Source organism: Orycteropus afer, unplaced genomic scaffold (assembly GCF_000298275.1).
Source record: "Orycteropus afer afer isolate SDZICR_OR568_19922 unplaced genomic scaffold, OryAfe1.0 scaffold00057, whole genome shotgun sequence".
Lineage (NCBI taxonomy): Eukaryota > Metazoa > Chordata > Mammalia > Tubulidentata > Orycteropodidae > Orycteropus > Orycteropus afer.
Window position 1 is genome coordinate 6,078,920 of NW_006921644.1, and position 21,668 is coordinate 6,100,587.

The 21,668-nt window shown below is 50.7% G+C and overlaps 1 protein-coding gene across 1 annotated transcript in view; it reads left to right on the forward strand.

Annotated features, from left to right (window-relative positions):
* Positions 1–21,668, forward strand: part of PLCG2 (phospholipase C gamma 2) — a 154,322-nt gene that overhangs the window by 55,594 nt on the left and 77,060 nt on the right. The window contains exons 2-6 of the mRNA XM_007939124.2: positions 2,193–2,336; positions 5,373–5,466; positions 6,165–6,212; positions 14,301–14,385; positions 15,859–15,942. Of these exons, the coding sequence (XP_007937315.1) occupies positions 2,193–2,336; positions 5,373–5,466; positions 6,165–6,212; positions 14,301–14,385; positions 15,859–15,942 (455 nt within the window). The remainder of the gene's footprint in view (positions 1–2,192; positions 2,337–5,372; positions 5,467–6,164; positions 6,213–14,300; positions 14,386–15,858; positions 15,943–21,668) is intronic.

Below are 21,668 nucleotides of genomic sequence, written 5' to 3' on the forward strand. Positions count from 1 at the left end.
GACTCAGACGTTTGCGTCTTTGAGGGCTGTGGGGAAGTGCTTGGTGTGTGTGATGGCAGGAATTGGAAGGTGTCCTAAAGGTGGTGACTGAGCTGACCCTGGAAGGGAGAACTTGGCGTTGACCAGGCTGAGCGACTCCTAGCAAAGGTGCCAGTGTATCTCATGGGCTGGAGCCTGGAGATGAGGGTTCATGGTTGAGTCTGGTAGATCGGTGGGTCAGCACCCCCAGGTCTCGGTGCTTAGTTCTGGTGGCACTGAGATGCCCCTGGGAGGCTTGAAGGACATTTGCTTTTCATGAGGATGGCTGTGGGGACAAGTGCTGCCGGGGAGGCTGTTGCCGTAGGCCAGGCAGGAGATGATGGTGGCTTGGCTTACAGTGTTCGTCATGGAGGTAAACTTGGCAGGTTCAGGAGCAGTTTAGAAAGACTCGATGCAGCTTGGTGGCTTGAAGGTGATGTTACGTTCTAGAAGATTTATTTTATTTTATTTTATTTCTTTAGTTATGGACACGTGTCAAGTTCTTACTAGAACTTTGCTGCAAGAAAACAAAAACAAAAAACCCCACGGGAGGGCAATTGAAAGATTCACTTTTAAGGATATCTTACGGGAAAAAAGAGTGGTTAGCTACTCACTGCTAGACTGGATAGAAAAGGAAGACATTGTTTAGCCACTAGACTCTTGTCTGACAGTCATCTGGGTGGACCAGCAGCTAATTTTTGGGAACAAACCTTAGTACCATGAAAGCTTTTGTGTGTAATTACTTAAGCTGTTACATCAGCAACGCTGATTTCCTCCCACAGAAATGACTGTGCCCATGATGCCTTTCCCTTCTCTGTTCTTCCGAGTGAAGATTAAGAGAGGAGGGAAGGAAGGCTCACAGGGAAATCGGGAACAGGGAAATGTGCAGGCCCCCAGGGTAGAGACACACCCCCTTCCCCTCCCACTACCAAGAGGGTCAGTGATTTTTAAGTATTTTATTTTGAAATAAACTTAGATTTATATAAAACCAGAACCCCCCAAGCCTTTGCTGTTGAGTTGTGATTCCCATTCATGGTGACTCTGTGTTTTACAGAGCTACCCCATAGGGTATTCTTGGCTGTAAGTTTGCTGGGAGCAGATCACCCATTCTTTCATCTCTGCTGCCACTGGGTAGGTTTGAACTACCAGCCTTTGGTAGCACAGTTTCTGGGTGCCGTTCTTCCAGCCGCCACCAGAAGGACCACCTTACATCACATGGTACAGTTATCAGAAGCGGGATGTTAACAGTGCTGCACTACTTTTCATTGAACTGTAGAATTTAACACATGCTCATTGTTTCGTTCCGTGAAGTTTGATCACACGTGTAGACTTCCGTAACCACCGTCACAAGCTATTTAAAGTCTTCCACGTTGCTTTGTGATTCTCATCCCCCTTTTTGTCATGGGATAACAAAGCAGAGAGCTGTCACATCGGTCCACCTCCTCTTTGCACTTTCCCCTGCGCCAGGCCTTCGTGGGCCCAGACTAGAACGTGCTGTTAGTTAAAGCAGGTTGCAGAATTCGTATTCAGTAGTAGGTGGCTCCTTCAGGCATGAACGCTGACAAGTGTGTCAGCTCGGGCCCCCAGTGTAACATCTCGCACAGTACATGGTGTGGTCCCCAAATCCTAGTGACCAGTCCTCCCCTGGGTCTTGCAGCTTTGTCTTTTTAGTGGTCATTCCTTGCCTTTCCCCTCGCCCCCCTTGGACTGAGCCAGTGGCATTCGTACCTTTTGGGGCTCGAGGGCAGAGGTCATCACAGTCAGGCCTTCAGGGAGCAGTTGGCGCTTTCACACCACCCAGGGCTGGCGATCACTGTCTGTCTCCCGACCTGGTGGAATAGCCTCTGACTTTCCTTAACCTTGAGTTGTGTTACAGAGGCCAGTTGTCCTAGTTTAGACTGCATCAGTCTCAGGAAGGGGGTGTGCGAAAGTCCAGACTGTTCACACCTCAGTGGCTTGTGAGGTGGTGGCAGACACCTGGTAGGCTCTGTGGCCTTCTGTCCACTTCATTAGGAGTGGACCCTGGGCTTGCATGGGATCTACATGTGGTGGTGGCCTCATGGGTCCCTTCTGGGACATGGAAGAGCTGGGCTGTGTCTGAGGCACAGATGAGTGGCCGCGGTTCAGAGGGTGTGAAGGCTGGCTTCTAATTGGTTGATACGTTTTCCTTTCAGTGGATATCATGGAAATAAAGGAGATCCGTCCAGGGAGAAGCTCCAAGGACTTTGAGCGTGCGAAAACGGTCCGCCAGAAGGAAGACTGCTGCTTTACCATCTTCTACGGCACGCAGTTCGTCCTCAGCACGCTAAGCTTAGCAGGTGCGTGCACGTGCCTTGTGCTCTTTCCTGCCCTGTCTCAGTTTCCTTCCTCGGACTTCTTCTTGAGTCATCCCATCCCACTTGCCTCTCCACTGACTTGCATTTGGGGCATCACAGTTTGGAACCCCAGCCCTGCCACTTTGTAGCTGTGTGCCTTTGGGTGAGGTCCTTAACCTTTCTGAACTGTACTTTCCTCAGCTGTAAAATGGGGTGGAGAACAATATCTGCCTCATCGGGATGCTGGGAAGCAGACATTGAGTGCCTGTTTAATGCTGCTTAGTGTGACTACGGCTATTACTGCAGGCCAGGCCCTGTTGGAGGAGCTGTGTCGCCTGCCCGCCTCCTGCAGACCTGATGTCACACAGCAGTCTTGACGTCGGTCCAAAGGAACCTTCCTGAGACCTCGTATCACACACATAACACATGTGATTGCATGTACACACACGTGCATGCACGCACAGACATGTGAACACACATACATGCACAAATATGGACATAATGCACACACACACACGTGTACACGCACAAATGCACACGTACACACATGCATCTGGAAGTGAAAGTTCCAGCCATCCCTGAGGGATGAGAGGGAGAAGAGATACTGTTAACAGGAGACCAAAGGGGACAAAAACACTGATGGTTTTTCTGTGGGGGGGGCATTTAGTTTTGATTCCAGATTCAGCAGAGCCCAGGGCTTGGAGCCTCAGATGCCAGCTGTGGGATCTGTTCTACTCCACGATCCCTCTTTGAGGAACTGGAGCCCTGGAGATGGGCAAGACCTGGATTCAGATCCCAGCCCCACCCATTGGTGGCTCTGGGACAAATCTCTGAATCCTTCTGAGTCTCTGTTTTCCCCTTGTCCGCTTGGGGAAAACAAGAGCACCCACCTGAGTGTTGTGAAGACCAGCGTTGGTACCTGGTGTTCAGATGTGTGACAGCTTGACAAGATGTGTGTGTTGCTGATGCCATTACACTGATAAGGAAATGGAGGCACAGAGGGGTTAAGTAGGTTGCTGAAAGTCACACAGCAGGAGGTGGTGCAGTCGGATTGGAGTGATGATCCTCCTCTTGCCATGTGCCAGGCTCTTACTCAGTTTGTTGCCACGCCCCTCTGACCAGCAGGGCAGGCCTTCCTGCCGTGGTTGGAAGCAGGAGAGATATTGAGGGCTGCTCTGGATTCGATGCAGATGATCTCAGGTCGTTCCTGTCTACCTAGCATAGGGCTAAAAGCTACAACTCTTAAAGAGGAAAAGAAGATGAAGAAGAAAGCGAGCTGAAGTCCTGAGTCATGGCTGCCCCTCTCTCTGGTAGGCAGAAAAATCCCATGTCCTCCCCACAGGACGTCCACGTTCTAATCCCTGGAACCTGTGACTATGTACCTGACATGGCATTAGATCCCAGGTTATCCAGGTGGGCCCGTGTCACCACCAGGGTCCTTAGGAGAGGGAGGCAGGTGGGTCAGGCTCGGAGAAGGAGCTGTGACCATTTGTGAGGCCATGAGCCTTAGCATGAGGGCAGCTTCTAGAAGCCGGAAAAGGTAAAGAAACAGATTCTTCCCTAGAACCTTAGAAGCAGTTCAGCCCTTCCAAGCTATTTTTCAGACCCATTTTAGGCACCTGGCTTAGAGCTGTAAGAGAATAAATTTGTGCTACTTTGACCCTTTCAAGACTGAATTATTTTCTACTTTGAATTTTTTGTTGAAACCATGTATTTTCAGCAATGGAAGGTATTTTGAATGAGATGAAAAATTTTTTTAAGGTAATAATGGATCTTGGTACAATTAGCCGGACATGTATGTCCCCAGGGGGGGTCTCTGGTGCTGGGGTTGGTGGGATGAGGCCTGTTTCTTTAGATTCATGCAGTTATACAGGCCTCCCACAAGATGGCAGCATATACTAAAAGTGGGATAGCACCTTCCCACCAAGCTCCAGAGGCAGAAAGTGAAGGTGTGTAATAAAATGAAGGTGGGTGGTAAATGTCCCACAGGTCACGAAAAGGTTAATCCAGTGAGTTTGTGGTCATTTGTTACAGCAGCAAGAGGAAACTCACATCCACCTTGGCTGCCCCTTGGCAGCACCTGGGAGCGTTTAGATGTATTGCTGTTTCACCCCTCTCCATGGATTCGGATTTAATTACTCTGAGTGGGATGTAGATGTGGGGGTTTCAGAGCCCCCCAGGCCCTTCTCCTGAGCAGGGCCAGGGGGACTTGCAAACGTCCATGTGAGACGCTTACATGCCAGCTCCTCAGTTTTTCGTTCATGGAGTCATTGTGCCCAGTGGTTAAGGGAATGGGTCCTGATGTGAGATCCTGTGTCTGCCACTTAGGGGCCGTGTGCACTCAGACACATCCCTTAACTCTCGGAGGCTCGGTTTCCCCCACGTTCAGTGCAGGGAATGCTGGCACCTGTCATGGTCTTGCTGGCAGGGTTACATCAATTGATAGAGAAAAAGAACCACGTGGAGCTCCCAGTGAGTGACGGCAGCTGGTTTTCTGTACTAACACCCAACAACCGTGATGGTGATAATCATCATTGCCACTAACGCCTAGTTGATTCACGCTGGCACAGGAAGTAAACATGTTATGTCACCAGGAAGTAAACACCCTGCCATAGAAACCTCTCAGGATTGTGTGGTCTCGTCTCAGACCAAAAGGCAGGTTCTTAAGAGCCGTGTTGAATCCCTGGGTATGGCGAACAATTAACCTGAAAGGTTGGCGGTTGGAGTGTACCAAGAGACACCTCAGAGGAAAAGCCTGGCAATCTGCTCCTGAAAATCCAGCCATCGGCGACCCTGTGAAGCAGAGTCCAGCTCTGAGGCCACGGGGCCCCATGGGTCGGAGTCAAAGGCACCTGGTTACTGGTTAAGAGCCACACAGGCGTGAGGGCGGTGCCTCCCTGGTGCTGTCTTGAAAGTGGGCAACCAGCGCAGGCTTCTCCTAGCCGCTGGGCTGCATGGGGCTGGGGACGGCCAGGACGGGGTCTCGGACCATGCTTTGCCCGCGGTTAACCCAGCGTCTCTGTTCTCTGGCTTCTCCAGCTGACTCCAAGGAGGATGCAGTCATGTGGCTTTCCGGCTTGAAGATCTTACACCAAGAAGCGAGGAACGCCTCCACGCCCACAATTATCGAGAGGTACTAGGCTTTGGGCTGTTGATCGATGTATCCGCTCATCCACGTATTCATCCTGCTCCCGTTAGCCAGTGAGAGCCAAGGAGAGAAAAATGGGGCCTTTTACCCTGCAGCCTCCTGGAGCCTTCTGTATACAGTTGGTGCTCATTCATGGCTGGGGCCTCTCCTTTCTCAGTGAAGACCTTCTGTGCTTAGCCTTGCCTTTTGGGGTGAGCAGTACACTGAGGCAGAGACAGAAGAGACCCTTGGCTGGCATTTGAGTGGCAGATGGGGGTGCTTCCTTTTCCAAGACTTGCCGAGGGATTAGCAGACGCACCCAGGGTCAGCGAGGCGTGGAGGTGCGGAGTTTTGTCCTTGTCACCCATCGCAGGCTGACAGGGTCTTCTTGAAGAGCTGTCTCTTCAGTGTCATGGTGGCAGGAGTGGGCGGTTTCTTTTCCCCAGTAAACCACATCCCTCCATTTACCACCACTTTCTTTTTGGGGGGAATGAATGAATATCATCAGTGAGGGGACTCCTGGCTTCCCATGCTGCCCTTGGTAGAAAGCCGGGAAATTCCTCTTCTTGTCCAGTGTCCTTGTCTCTGTCCCGTAGAACGTATTTAGGCTTGGCTATTTGCTAACTTTCGTTCCTCCCATGCTCCTTCCCGTACTCCTGTGGTCCCCCATATTTATTTATTTTTGTTCTCAACTCTCCTTGCAGTTGGCTGAGAAAGCAGATTTATTCTGTGGATCAAACCAGAAGAAACAGGTAAGATGAGGTGACATTTCTTGCCGTTGTCTTGTGGTGGTTTTGGAATCAGATTTTTATTTACGGTAAAACCTGCAAAAGTCGGAACGTGTAGAAGACAGAAACCGGCCGGAAGGATAACACGAGTAGTCTTCACTGAAACGAGTGGCAGGAAAGCGGTAAGGTGGTAGGTGCCCCGTCACAGACGGAAACCGTACCAGACCTGGAGAAACGGAAGTTCCATCGAGTCTCGGCTCTCACGGGTCTCTCTGTCCATGTTCAAAGGTTCCGTGGGCTTGGAGCGTGTTCTGTGGTGGGGCTGGGCGGGGCCCTCGGGAGCACAGATTTGACCAACCAAATGCAGACGCTGTGCGAGGTGGGACAGACTCGGGAGACAGACTCTTCACTCTTGGGGAGCCTCTGTTTGATGGGCACTCGGTCCGGTGACTGTGGTGGCCTCTGCCTCAGGCTCTGGGACTTGTCGTGCTTCAGTACCTGCCGTGTCCTGCGTTTGCTGTCGTGCCTTCCTCCTGCGGCTTACTGTATCGTGGGAGCAAGGTTGACCCTAAGGCAGATCTCGTGACGTAGAGGTGGTTGTGAGAACGGGCAGGAATAGCAGAGGGACTGTGGTACAGAGTCCCATTTACTGGCCTTGTTTGCTGACGTCGTGTTTGGGAGGCTCCCTTTCGGCACATGGAGCCCCATGTGATACCGTTCTAACCAGACGGGTGATTTCCCTTTGATGAGGGCAGTGTGCTCTGAATCGTTCCCTTGTTGATAGCTATCTTCGCCCCAGTCCTTCAGGATTGTGGGGAGTAGCACTGCCATGAACCATCCTGGGTCTGCCTTTTCATAAAGTGGGGTGGAGACAGGAGTAGTGGACATTCTTAGAAGCGGAGAACTGGCAGCACAGTGCTGTGGGTAGTGTTTTGATAGATGGAGGTGGTAGCAGTTTCTTTGCACCACTGCTGCAAGAGAGCATTGCCTCCCTAACCCTCATGGTGTTTCCGGAAGGAAAACAGAGGCAAAGGAAAGATGCAAGTCCACGGGCGGCAGGCTCTGAGTGGGCGTGGCTCGGGTGGGGGGAGCCCAGCTCCCCGGCGTTCGTGGCCCCAGCACGTTGCTTCATCTCTCGTAGTCTCTGGAGACAAACACGGTAGCAGCTACTGCTTGTTGAGAACACTGTTGCCAGAGTTTGACCTTTGTTAATCTGATGGGTGAAAAGTCACAGCACGTTTTTGTTTGAAGTTGCACTTCTTTCTTTCTGAGTAACGTTGAACATGCTTTCATCCACTCGGGCTTACGATATGTCTAATTGTATGTGGGGCAACAGCCAAATTCGACCAGCTCTCCCCTTGTTTCCTTGGAAGTCTGTCCATGTTAAAGGTGACTGTGTCTGGCCAACATCCTCCATGGCTTGTTGTTGGCAGAGTTTGGGGCATGCCTTAATGGTGTCTTCTACATCCACCCAATAGGATGACTTGGAAATGTTAACCATGAAATGGTTACAAGTTTGGTCATGTGGTTCTGTCGGCCGGTGGCCCATTCTGTGTCTTGCTGTCTGTCTGCCTCTACCTCCCTCCTCTTTCCATCACACATTCACTTCCCAGCACCACACCCTGGACTCGACGCCAGTGCTGCCCGGATGGATGAGATGAAATCCCTGGCTGGAGGGTTGGTACACACTCATTCCTTTCAGCCTGGTGGTGGCATCTCCTGTTGTGGTGTTGTCCCTGTGGCTTATGGGTGACTCCTGGTGGAAATTGGCATGGTGATGGCTGAGGGAGCCATCCTGGGCACCACTTTCCACTCAGCGGTGGTACAGGGTTGGCGAGTGGGATCCGCAGTCAGCTTTGCCCTCCTCTGTTTTCCAGCAACGGGAGCTCCCTTATGCTCAGGACAAATTCTTGCATCTTTGCGGTGGCTGCCTAGAGCCTGGAGGAGAGAGTAAGCCCTGCTTCTGGACTGAATTCCTTGCCAGTTGTCACCACACCCTGTCTCCTACCACCCTTCCTGTGGGCAGAGCCCTGCTGCTCTGTCAACACCTAGAAAATTCCACCTTTCCCGTGGTTCTGTGAGGCCCGGAGGGAGTTACTGAAAGGAACTTGGACCAAGGTGCCACCGAAAGGGCATCCGACTTCTGTTCTGCCAACTTTCCCTCCCTTTCCTGTCGCCCACGACTAATGGCCTTTCCTGAAGGAAAACAAAGGAACAGCTAAAGCAAAGGAAAGACTTGAGGGGCCAGGAGGCAGGCCCTCAGGGGGCGCTCAGGGAGGCTCGGCTCCCAGGTGTTTCCTTGGCCTTGCACCGTCTCTCACCTTTCAGAGTCTCCAGGGGCAAACACGGTGGCAGCTGAGGCTTGTGGAGACCCATTTTACAGCGGGCACTGCGCTCTCTTGTAGTTTTAACTTGTCCTCTCAGCGGTTGAAACTGACCGACTCACATGTGAGGGTACTGAGCCCCAGAGGAGTTACGTGACGGGCCCACAGCAGCCCACCTGGCCAGGGACGGCTGCAGGGCTGCTGCACGCACCAGTTGCTCCTTATGTTGCTTTCCCTTTTTTAAAATCTATTTATTTATTTATTTGCTTTGTTTTTAAATCATGCTGTAGAAAGGTGGGGAGCTCTGGTGGCGCAGTGCCTAAGGCGTTTGACTGCTAACCAGAAGGGTGGCAGTTCAAACCCACCAGCCACTCCTCAGAAGGAGGGTTGGGCAATCTACTTCTGTAGTGATACCGCCTGGGAAACCCGAGGACGGGTCGCTGTGAGTCAGATCTGACTTGACGGCAGTCTCAGGTTATGGAAAGGTAGAAAGACACAGAAATCGGCCCTTCCCACCTTGACCAGTCACCTTAAAATTTTAATTCTTTCTCAGCAACCTGCTAAGCCCTGCCTCTGTGTTCAGCACTAGACAACTTCTTAGTTTACATTTTCACATCTCCATTTATTGTTACCTTTTAAAGAAGAAATACACACAGGCTTTATTTTTAATCATGAAAGTAGCTCGTGTTGCCTGTGGAAAATTTTGGGAATCCTGGAAACTGGAAGGAAGAGAAGGACTCTGTCCACATGGAAGTGGCCAGCACTGGTTTCTAGGTGGCTTCTCAGCCTCAGATTGTGTTTATTTACTTTATCAAGATAGAATTCTATCTGTGATCTTGTGTCCTAGTCTCCTTTTAGTGTTTTATTTGATAATAATTTCAGCTTCACAAGGAAGTTGGGAAGGCAGTACAGAGTCCACATACCCTCTGACCCGGTTTCCCTGAATGTTAAGATCTTAAGTTACTGGAGTACCTTTATCAAAACTTAGACGCCAACGCAGGTACATTACTATTAACCAGATGCCAGACTTCCTGGGCACCACTTTCGACTCTGCGGTGGTACAGGGTTGGTGGCACAGGTTCCCACTGGTGACACCATGTTCGGGAATCTCCCTTTTGGCACATGGAGCCCCATGCCAGACCTTTCCAAGCAGACGGGTGCTTTTCCTTGGATTCCTGGCCTTTTACTGGTCTAGGATCCCATGTAGGAGACCACATTGTGTCTAGCTGTCACGTCCTCCTGGTCCCCTTTGGACTGGGGCAGTGTCTCAGTCTTGTATTGTTCCCCTGGTTGTGAGTTGTGAGGAGTACTTTTCAGGCATTTTGTAGAGTGTTTTGCATTTGTGTTTGATGTTTTCTTCAGGATTACACTGGGCTTGTGTGTAGAGTCAAGTCCCAGGCAGTGCAAGCAGCGTGCTCAGCTGTTGACTGGAAGGTGGGAGGTTCGAGTCCACCCACGGTATGTCGGGAGAAAGGTCTACTGATCAAACCCAAAGAGTCAGTCCTTAAAACTCTGTGGAGCATGGTTCTGCTCTGATGCACATGGGGTCAGGGTCACCATGAGTTGGAGTAAACACGGCAGCACCTGGAAGATGGGTTGGCTGGGTAGGTGTTTGGCTAGAACAACACAGAGATGGACCGACCCTTTCGTTCCATCATGCCAAGCGGTAGGTATGTGCTCCAACGTGACTTAGTGGCGATGTTGACCTTGACCACTGAGCCAAAGTGATGTCTGCCAGGTTTCCACACCGTAAGGTTATGCCCACTTTCCATACTCTGTTCTCTGGCAGCAAGTCCACAAGTCCAGCCCACACCAAAGGGACAGGAAGGTTAGGTTCTTTTCATTGAATGTTAAACGTAAGAGCTGTTTCAGAATTTCAAGTGTTGTTTTTGGTGAAGATCGACACAGCACATTGCACACCCACGCAGCCGTTTGTCTGTGCACAATCTGGTGACTCGTTCACGTCCTTCACGTGTCTCCTTTCTCACCACCTCTGCCGACTGCTTCACCACCATTAGCAGACTCGCTGCCCCCATTGTCAGTGTGCCCCATAGAGAGAACTCTTCAAAAGAACATGGTGCCTAAGGCGCATACTCTCTGCTAATTGAGCTAAAAGATGGCTTAGTCTAAGGAGGACGTCAGAGGGTCGTTGAGGCTCAAGACTTAGCGATGATCTCAGGGCAGTGGATTCGGGGGCTTCTCCGGTCTCAGTGGGTCCAGTGAATCTGAATCTCTAAGAACTTGGAACTCTGAGCCACCCTCGTGTCCTCGATCAAAGCCTTTACTTACAGTCTCCAGGCCCCGTGCACTTAAGACTATTTACGTTTCATTGTGCTGCTTGACAGTTCGGTTGACGCCTCTGTCTGAGTTCAGTCGATGGGATTTGATAACTGGCTCCAGAAGCTGCCCTTTCGTACCATTTAGCTTGTTTCCAGTTTTTCCTCCTGTTCTTGCTTTTGCTGAATTGCATCCCACGTGGGCCCACACGGCGTATGCCCTACTAAGAAGCCTTTGAGCGTCACTTCCTGCGTCTGTGGCCCTTGTGCCGGTGACTGTGGAACCGTGGTGTGCTGGTGCCTGGCTGAGGGCAGGAAGCCACTTTCTCCGACCTTACTGTGCTTGCTCATGTTGATTGAATGAATAAAACCTTCCCTTTCCACCCTTAGGTGTAACATTGGACAGGTGGTATTTTCTGGCTTTGGACACTTTCCTTGTGATGGAGTCCCAGCACTGAGGGGCCTGGGTCAAAGGGCAAGTATTTTAATGGACTTCCTGGCCAGATTGCCAGAGCTCGCCTTTTGGGCCTTTGAGAGTTTAGATTCTCTCAACCTGAGGATGAAATTCTAAGCCCCGTGCATTTGGTGAACACCTCCTGTGGTCAGCTAACCCCTGGGGTCACTGGAGGTGGTACCCCGCCTTGTGAGGCTCCAGGGACCAAGTCCCGCAGAGGGGACAGTGGGCCTCGTGGCTGGTGGCAAATCGTGTCTCTAGTGGAAGTCTCAGTCGCCTTTTTGGTCTTGCCCCCTCAGCCGATGAAACTGAATTTGCATAAGCCAGATGTGTGGTGCCCTCGCCCCTTAAGCCTTGGTGGAGAAGGAAGGCAGGAACCGTGGCCGAGGGTGGCCGGGGGTGCAGGAGGGAGGCCCGATTCGCTGCCTCAGCGAGAACAGCTCTCCCATCTGGGCCCCGGGCAGCGTTCCACAGCACAGGCGCATCCCCTGGGAGCGTCCCCGCACAGCCCCTGGAGCCCCACCTCCTGGGGTGCTCATTCCTAGGCCTGGGCAGCGACCTGGGGGTTGGCTTTTTTTTTTTTTTTTTTTTTTAAAGTGCTCCAGGCAGTTGTACCATGAAGCCAGGCCTGGGACCAGTGCTTCCCAGAGAGCAGTTTTCACGTCTGAGCAGCTGTCACAGTGCCCTGGAGGGCTTGTTAAAACACGGCTGCAGGACCTCACCGCCAAGCCTCAGATCCAGGAGGAGGTCTGGGGTGGGACTTAAGAATGGCCTTTCTAGCAAATTCCCAAGTGATGCTGCTCCAGGGACCAGTCACTTGAGAAACAAAGTTGCAGTGTCCAATATGGCAGGCACCAGTCACAGGGAGCTGTTTGAATCTAAATTAACTAAAGCCATTGAAGAGTTCGCTTTCTCAACCACACCAGCCACTTGTAAAGTGGCTAGTGGTTGCCTTATTGGACAGCGTGGAAAAAAGCCAAACCAAACTCACTGATATTGAGTCAGACCTGACTCATAGCAACCTCTCCTTGGGTTTCCGAGGCGCTATCTCTACGGAAGTAGATTGCCCAGTCTTCCTTCCCAGGAGTGGCTGGTGGATTTGAACTGCCAGCCTTCTGGTTAGCAGTCAAATGCCTTAGGCACTAGGCTCCCAGAGATCCCATTGGATAGTGCAGATGGAAAGCATTACTATCCTCATAGGAAGATGTGTTGGGCAGCACTAAGGTTGGGATCTCCATGCCAGCACTCAGCTACTGGTTGACTTTGGGTCAGTTACTTAACCTCTCTGTGTCTCTGTTCCCTCATCTATACAAAAGAAATAATAATAGTCTCTGACTCCTAGGCTTGGTATGAGGAGTCAGTGAGTTACAAGATGAGTGCAGGAGTGTAGAGTAAACACTGAGCAGGTAGCTGTTACTGTTACCATTATTATGAAAAGCCAAGAAGGGTGGAGGTAGTATTCTAGCATTGGGTGACAGGTTAAATTTCAGTGTTGAAAGATTCCAGGATCCTGGCTGGGCTGAGATGGAAACAGCACCAGGATCCTTTAGTAACGTCTGCTGTAGAAGAGGGAAGGGCCACTGGTGGCACATGAGAGAACCAGTTTTTGCCACCCTTCCCTGCAGGCTTGCCCTGCTTCCGGACTCCCAGGTCCAGCCCCCAAGAGACAGAGTCTGAAATGTAGACGTGTGTACGAGGCTTGCTGGGGAGTGTGAAGGGATTGACGTTGTAGGGGAGTGAGGGGAGCAGGGCAGGGCAGAGGGAAGAGGTGGGCTGTGATACAGTCACACTCAAGGCCTCAGCCGATCCCACGGGAGCTTTGGAGCCGGGGCGACCCTGCAGGGCTGTCCTGAGTTGAGGCCAGGTGACTGAGCCTCTGTGTCTCTGCTGGGACAGTCACTGAATACAGGAGGTCCTTGGAAGGGGATATGACCTTGAGGGAGGGGCTTTCCTTATCCGATGACAGGTCCACTGGAAGGTGAGGCCTCTGGGCCAGGTGGGCTCAGACATTCCGAGTGCTCAGGTTCTCATCCCTGGGCCTCGCTTGGCCGTGACCAGCCGCATGGCTCTGCACCGCTCATCCTGTGTGTTTCTGGAAGCTGGAGGGCTTCTTTGCAGCCTGGCTGTCCATTGCTCCTCTCGCTTTGTTCCCAGGACGAGCCTCCCGGGCTCTTGAGACAGACGGTTGGTGCCACCTCCTCCCCTCACTCACCCAGACAAGGCGCCGAGCCTTGCTGAACCTCACTTTTCTTCGCTGTGACGTGGAGATTTTAGGGGTGCCCAGCTCGTGGTTTCTGGGAATTAAAGGATTAAAGGCTCTATACTTTATATAGGGCGTCGGGAGCACCGCCTGGCTTCGGAGCAGCACTGTTCGGGTTTCCGCTGTTACACTTGTTCCTGTTACTTTTATCCTTCTGGCCTAGGGTGGACTGTCATTTTCTTTCCACTGGAATGGATTCTTGCCATCATTCAGTGTTTGCCTTGGGACATGCGCACTTGACATGACTGTGATGTGGTCAGTGGACTGTATGAATTTGGTTCACATCCCCAACAGCACCCCCATAGCCTGTTCTGCAGTCTGGGAGTCAGTGTGCATACTTTGTAGGGGGTAGAATGTGGTATGGGGTGAGGTGATGATATTGCCTGGATGGTACCTGGGCAGTCTGGCATATGGTGGGTGCCAGGTAAGGTTGGCTTCCCTTGCCTTCTCCCTCGCTGGCCTCCGGCTGCCTTGCCCTTCTCTGAACCCCTGTGGTATTTCATATGGGTGGGATCACTTGGTCACCTGCCACCATGTTCTGCTCACATTCTGAGTCTTCTGCGTGACCCGTCTCCATGGTTATCCCCAAAGTGGGGAGACCAGCCCTCTGCCATTGCGCAACACACCTACCTTGGAGGCAGAATCTCCTGTTGTAGTTGGTGCTCAGTAAACAACTGTTGACCGGAGTTTCTTGGGGTGGGGGGTGGGGAGACCAAGGTGGGAGATGATGGGAGTAGCTGAGGCCTCCACTGTTGAAACTCTGGGGGTTGATGGAGCTGGGAATTCCCTCTTTTGCAGCATCAGTCTCCGGGAGCTGAAGACCATCTTGCCTCTGGTCAACTTCAAAGTGAACAGTGCCAAGTTCCTCAAAGATAAGTTTCTGGTAAGTTTTGTGGTTCAACTCTGGGCTCTTGGAAGTTGGGGCTGCCGAGCGCCTCTCATGTGAAGCTGTGGAGTCCCCTTGATCAGTCGAGTGGTGTCCAGAGAAGCCCTTCACCTCCAGGGGACATCTGTCCTAGTTTCCTGAAGGTCTTGTAAACATCTCAGGACCATGCTCAGTGGTAGCAGAGGGTGTCCTCATGGAAGACCGTGTATGCTGAGTGTTGCCCTTGGAACAAACTCAGATCTGTTTGCACAAGGCCGCCTCCTGTTTCCTTCACCATCTCCAGCCTTTTTTCCTAGTAACATGAGCAAATGTGTTTCTTTTGGAAAATACTATGGAAGAGTCCTTGTGTTGATTGCCAGGTTTACGGCATTTCACTGGAAAGCACCAGTGGTGCAGTTTCTGAGGCGGCCTCTCCCCTCCCTGCCTCTCTGTTCCCTCGTCCATCTCCCCACCCAGCCATCCTTCAGTTTGTTCTGTGTAACCAGCTAGAGGAGCTGTGGCAGGTGGTCTCTCTGTGGGACAGGGTGCAGATCTGGTGGGGCTTCTCCAGATTGTACGTGGATGGAAGCCACCTCCTTTCATCTCACAGAGACACCCGCTCTCGTTGAGAAAATGAACAGCACGCCTTCCCCAGATCCCTGGTTGGAGGATGCACATTTGGCTGTGCCAACGGCAGCCGCATTCATGGGATTCCTGAGCTGCAGGAGCAGAATTTGTCCTAATGAGTTCTGGAAGAGTTCACCCATTTCATTGCTTGTTTCAAGCCATCCTTTGGCCTGCCCCTCCACTGTTCCATTCTCAACCCAAGAATGGAAAAGCACAAGGGGAGGACAAGGGTGTAAGTAGAAAAGAGATGGAGAAGCGTTTGACCCTTGACCCAAGCGTCACCAGAACCTTGTTCTTCATCAGACACTTACTGAGGCTTTTGTAGACATTATCTCATGTGGCTTCAGAGGAGCCCCTGGAAGTTAGTGATGGGTCTCCCATTTTACAAATGAGGACACTGAGGGTCTGAAAACGTCAAGTAAATTGCCCAAGGTCATGCAGCAATTGAGTTGACATTTATAGGAGCAGCTGTGCACAGAGATGAACCCATCTGTCTCCAAAGTCTTGGTGGATTTATTTTATTTATGGTTTTAAAAATGACCCGTATCTGGATTGGAATGTTCTAAAGGAAATGTCTTTTGCCTGAAAAAGGAGGGGCTATGCCTTGTGGCTCTTGGAAGTGTGGGTAGGACTCTTCCCTTTTGGGGCTCAAGGGGAAGGGTCTTGCTGGGTGGGGTCCCTGGTGAGGACCCTCTTCCTGGAAGGCAAAGTAGGAAACCTGTGGAGAGTTTGTTCCAGGGAGCATGTGTTTGATTTCCACCAGTGCTCTAGAAAAGACCTTCTCCTTCTGCAGACAGGGAGGAGACATTCTTGTGGGTGGACATCAGAAACCATGTGGTCACTTTTTTTTTTTTATTTTTACAGGAAATAGGCGCGCACAGAGATGAACTCAGCTTTGAACAGTTCCATCTCTTCTATAAAAAACTTATGTTTGAACAGCAAAAATCGGTAAGACGATTTGCAGCAAATGACCTGATGATGTCTCCCCTGTTACAGAGTCTGGCACCTTACTAAGAAAGCCGTGAGATGTGGTCTGTCTCCTTCCAGTCAAGGAGATGGGACATAGAGATGACCGTGACCTATTTGATTGGCAAAGACGTTGAACTAAGTTTTAAATATGTGACAGGGCATTGGGGGCAATGGCGCTTGCCTACCTCTCTGATGGGGATGTCAGTGGCCTTAAAGTTTGTTTGAGATTTAATCAGGAGAAAACAGAAGTGAGGCCTTGATGGTTCAGTGCTAGGATTCTCACCTTCCATGAGAGAGACCCGGGTTCAAGTCCCTGACGTGTGTGTCGTGCGTAGCCTCTCCTTGACTGTTGGTGGAGGCTTGTGTGTGGTGGTGAGGCTGAACAGGCGCCAGGGGAGCTTCCAGATTAAGGTGAGGAAGAAAGGCCTGGAGATCTTCTGAGAACGAGCAGGGAAAGCCCTGTGACCCAGTGCTGTGAACCACACATGGTCGTGGGGCTGGGGCAGGGCTGGTCAGCATTTTGTCCTGTTATGTGTGAGGTTGCCGTAAGGCTGGGCACACTCAGGACGGCCAGCAACCATGGTGAGATACAAAGTCAACTGGGTTTAACTTACTGTCTCAGTCTGGAAGGATATAGAGCAAAGTCTTTAACAGCTGCTGTCTGCGTGAGGAGCTGTGCTGGCATTAAGCACTGGGCTGCCAGCTGAAAGGTTAGCGGTTCAGACCCACCAGTGGCTTCACGGGAGAAAAGACCTGGGGACCTGTTCCTGTAAAGGTTACAGCCGTGGAAACCCTCTGGGGTCTTTCTGCTGTGTCCTGCAGAGGCACTGTGAGTTGGAACGAACGCAGTGTTGACATTTACACTGACACGTTAAGGCACTTGACTTCTAAGCGGAAGGTCAGCAGTTCAAACTCACCATCCGTGCTCCATGGAAGAAAGACTGGGTGACCTACTTCTGTAAAGATTTGCAGCCTTGGAAACCCAGTGGGGGTCACTATGAGTGGAAAATGACTCAATGGCAGTGAGGTTTGTTTTTTTTTCTTCTTTCTATACTTTTATTTACTTTTTTTTTAATGATACCATAATTTCTGATTAAGATAATATGCTGTTTTAAAATTCCATTAAGATGTACAAACACTTTGACCTGGAAGTAGCACTTTTGGGGCTCTGTTTCACAGAAATAGAAGCACTGCGACCTAAGACCCCATTACCATGTGGCATTACTTACGCCGGCTGGAGCCCTGGGGTGGAGGCCTGTTGTTTTCGTTGTTATGTGCCGTTGAGTCCTAGCTGGGTGAATATGGCCCGTTCAGGCCCCTCAGCGTCACGTAGCTGATGAAGAACCAGCAGCTCTTTCTGTTGATCTGTGGGGGGGTGGTCACGGGATTTTGTAGCGAAGTAAGTGGCAGAGTCAGGAGTTGGGCCTGATCATTGTGAAAACAGAGTAGGACTGTACTTCTGCATGTGGGTGCATATGTTGTTATGAAGAATAACCCCCTGCATTTAACGCTGGTGTTGTGTGTGCCCGTGCACTGCGCGGGCAGGGTGGTGGTGTAAGCTGGGGAGGAAAGAAAGTGACTTTTTCCTTCGTACCCCTCAGTCTTTGACTGGCCCCAGGTAGCACCCTGTTTTGACGGTGATCCAAAGTGAGGTTCATCCGGCGAGGCACTGAGCACGGTGCCTGGCCACAGGTTACAGCAGCGGGTGAGAGCTGGTGCTGGGCCTGTTGCAAAGGGCTTTGCACACTACAGAGGAGGCTGTGATAGAGAGCTTGATGGGGTGGGGAGAACATGGGGACGCGGGTCGTGGAGCCAGTCGGCCCTGGTTCCTCTCCTTAGCTGAACCCCCTTGAGCTATGCTGCTGGTGGGAGCCATGGTGCTGCTCGCCTCGGTCTGCCCATCCGTGCGGTGGAAGTGATGAGTCCTACCCCGCTGCGTGCTGGGGAGCACTGACCCTTATGGGGGCTGTGGCTGGGAATGTAGACGTTGCTGAGTGATGAGCCTGGACATTGCTAGAAGTTATTAGCTGCCAGGACTGCAGGCTGGCCACTGAGCGAGGCCCCCGTACACCATGGGGCCTGTGGGTGGCACAAACAGTTCGTAACCTAAAGATTGCTGGTTCAAACCCACCCAGCACTGCTGCGGAAGAAAGGACTGGTGCCTTTTTTGTAATGATACAATGTACCTCTTGGAACAGTTCCACTCTGACACCCGGGGCTGCCCTGAGCTGGAGTTGCCTCAGCGCCAGTGATCTATTTATTTATTTAATTTTACCAGCTCTGGGATTTGGCCTGTGTCTGATGGGGAACGCAAGGTTAGCATTACTCATCTGCCTGGACTGGAGAAAGGTATGCATTTCAGGAGTTTGTTCACTTTTTCATAGATGCAATAATTGGTTCTTGGATTGCCAAATAGAGTGGAGTTCCCATAGGCCAGGCTGTTGGGAGACCTGTCTTCCAGCCCCGGGAGTCCCTGGGCGGCAGGGATGGTTGCGCGCTCGGCTGATGACCAGAAGGTTGGAGGTTCCAGTCTGCCTACAGGCGTCTCTAACGGACTGACTGGATGTTCTCCCTCCGACTAAGCTTTGTGTAGAAAACAGAGGTATGGAATCCTAGCCATGCTCACGAGACTTTCAGTCCCTGTAATTTCCTTTTTCCTGATGAAGCCTTGGTTTACAAACTGCTCGGTGAAAGCACTTTCTACATGAGAATCTGCAGGTTGCTTTATGGTCAGTCATGTACAACAGTGAAAATGTTTGATGACAGTGTGTCTCTGAAAGAGACTGAGGCCAACTGCTGCCTTCTGTAACTGACCAGGGTGGAGCAAAGCTTCAGTCGCCGGAGACAAGTAATGGCAAATTGTAACTTTTGTTATGACAGGTTTTTCTGGAGGTTTCCAGATGCTGTCTCGTGAGACAGATGGCAGCAAGACGTGAGAATAAAGTTTGCACAAAAAGGACTCTCCTGGCAGCCCAAGGTTGCACACTGACGGTTTCTACCACCATGAACTCTGTAGAAGATGTATTTCTGCTTGCTTTTTTTTTTTCTTTTTTGGTACATTTTATTTATTTAGAGCTAGTAGTGCCTAAGGCACTTGACTGCTAACCAGAAGGCTGGCGGTTCAAACCCACCAGCCACTCCTTGGAAGGAAGGTTGGGCAATCCTACTTCTGTAGTGATACTGCCTCGGAAACCCAAGGAGGGGTCGCTATGAGTCGGGGCCGACTCAACGGCACATAACAACAACAACAAAAGTAATTATCTTTAGAAATTGCTTAAACTGAATCAAACTCACTGCCGTCAAGTCGATTCTGACTCATAGCAACCCTCATTGAGTTTTCAAGGCTGCAAATCTTTTTTGTGTGTGTGTGTGTGTGTGTGTGTGTGTGTGTGATTTGGGTGAAAGTTTACAGAGTAAATTCACTTTCCATACAGCAGCTCACATACACTTTGTCTCATGGCATTGACTATAATTTCCCACAATGCAACAGCTCCCCTCTTACTTCCTCCCCATAGTTACCTCTTCCCTGTGTCCATCCCTCCACGCACTCCTACCCCCTGAGCTGTCTCCCTGTGCAGACACAGCCCTTCTTTCTCCCATGATTGTTCTCTCCAAGGACTGTATCTACCTGAGGTAAATGTTCAAGTCCTATGCTTGTCTTTTGTTTGGCTGGAAGCCACAGGAGTGGGTTCAATTCCAGACCTGAAGGGCAGCTAGGGGCCATAGTCTGAGAGGTTCCACCAGCCTCCATCAGACCAGCAAACCTGGCCCCCCCTTTTTTCTTTTTTTCTTATGATTTTGAGTTTTCTTCCACATTGTTCTCCTACTCTGTCCAGGATCTCCTACATAGATCCCCCTCCGAGTGACAGTGGCAGCCGGGCGCCATCTAGTTCTTCTGGTCTCATAGTCATACAGGCTGAGGATCGCATGGTGTACCTGTCCCTTTGGACTAATTGTTTCCATGTGTCTTTGGTTTTCTTCACTCTTCTTTACTCTGGACAAGGAGAGACCCCTATTGCATCTAGATGGCCTCTTGCAAGCTTTTAAGATCCCATTCGCTACTCGCCAAAGTAGGATGTGGAACAATGTTTTTGTGTAGTATGTTATGCCAGTTGAGCTTGATGCCCCTGCGACCATGGTCCCGAGCCCACAGGTCAAACTACTCACACCCTCTGGGTAGCTGGCTGTGGCCAGGAAGTGACTACAACCTTGTCCCTTGTCAGCTCTACTCTATACGTGGGAATTCTTACAGAACATACAAAGAAACTTGTAGAAGCATTGTCTGCCAACCCTATACATGGTCATGGGCACACTCTCCCCTGGATAGACATACCTGATAGTTCATCAGTGCTGCAAATCTTTATAGAAGCAGACTGCCTCATCTTTCTTCCATGGAGTGGCTGGTAGGTTTGAACCACTGAGCTTTTGGTTAGCAGCCAAATGCTTTTAACCACTATACCACCAGAGCCCTTAGAAGCTGCTTAGTTTTTTAACATAAATTATTTTATTTTTTTGATGAAAATGTGCCCAGCAGAGCAGGCTCCTGTTTCGTGGTCTCCAGGGTACAGTTGACTGACTTTGATTCCTCTCTTCAGGTATTGCAGTCATGTTCCTCGTCCTTTTCTGAATCCTTCCTCCCCATTAACATAAACTTGCTGCCCCCTGAGAGTCCTGTCTAATAATCTTTTGAGTTGCTTTTGCCACTTGGATCCCGTACAGCTAGTTCTTTAAAAGAACAGAAGGCAGGTGTTCTGTACTAGTTAAGCTAAGCTATTATTTGGTTTTAAGAAGACTTTAGGGTGATTTTTTTTTAAGTTTCAGGTTTAATGATTATTTCAGAGCAGTGATTTCAGGGGTTCACTTGGCCTAACTAGCTCCAGAAAGTCTGGAGTCCATGAAAATTTGAAATTCTGTTCTGCACCTCTCCCCTCCTTTGATCAGGTTTCTTCCATGGACTCTCTGACCAAAATGTTTAGTTACGGTAGCCAGGCACCATCCAGTTTTTCTGATCTCATGGCAAAGGAGGCAGTTGTTCATGGAGGCAAGGAGCTGCAAGTTGACCCTCCTTTGTTGATTCAGGCAAAGAGACTAATTTTAATTTGAATGGCTGTCCAAACCTGTGCTGCCAGGGAGGGGCTCAGAAAGGAACCTGCCAGCAGGTTACAGGAGATGCATAGATAGAGGGATAGAGTGGGAGAACAATGTGGAGCAAAACTCAAAATCATGGGAAAAAAGGGGGGCAGGTTTGCCGATCTGATAGAGCCTGGTGGAACCCCTGAGACTATGGCCCCTAGCTGCTCTTCAGGTCTGGACTTTTATTGCAGTTCTCTGTAAGGCCAAGTGTTTGTGTGTGAGGGAGAAAGGAAGAGAGAGAGACTCGAGTCAGTTTCTTTGCAGATGCCCTGAGCCCTACGGGGTACTGTAGGTTGCCAGTGTGGAACCTGGCATGGGAACCTGGTGAGCAAACTTCACTCTTCCGAAGGGGCTGGAATGCCACAGTCAGCCTACCCTAGGCTGTACTTGGCTTTCTCATGGTTTAAATATTTTTATAATTAATGGCTCATGTTTAAGCCTTGTTGCTGGTGGTGTTAGCTGCTGTCAAGTCGGTTTCTACTTGGAGCAACCCCATGTGTAACAGAACGAAACACTGTCTGGCCCTGCACTGTCCTCACGGTTGTTGCTGTGCATAAGCCCGTTGCCGCAGC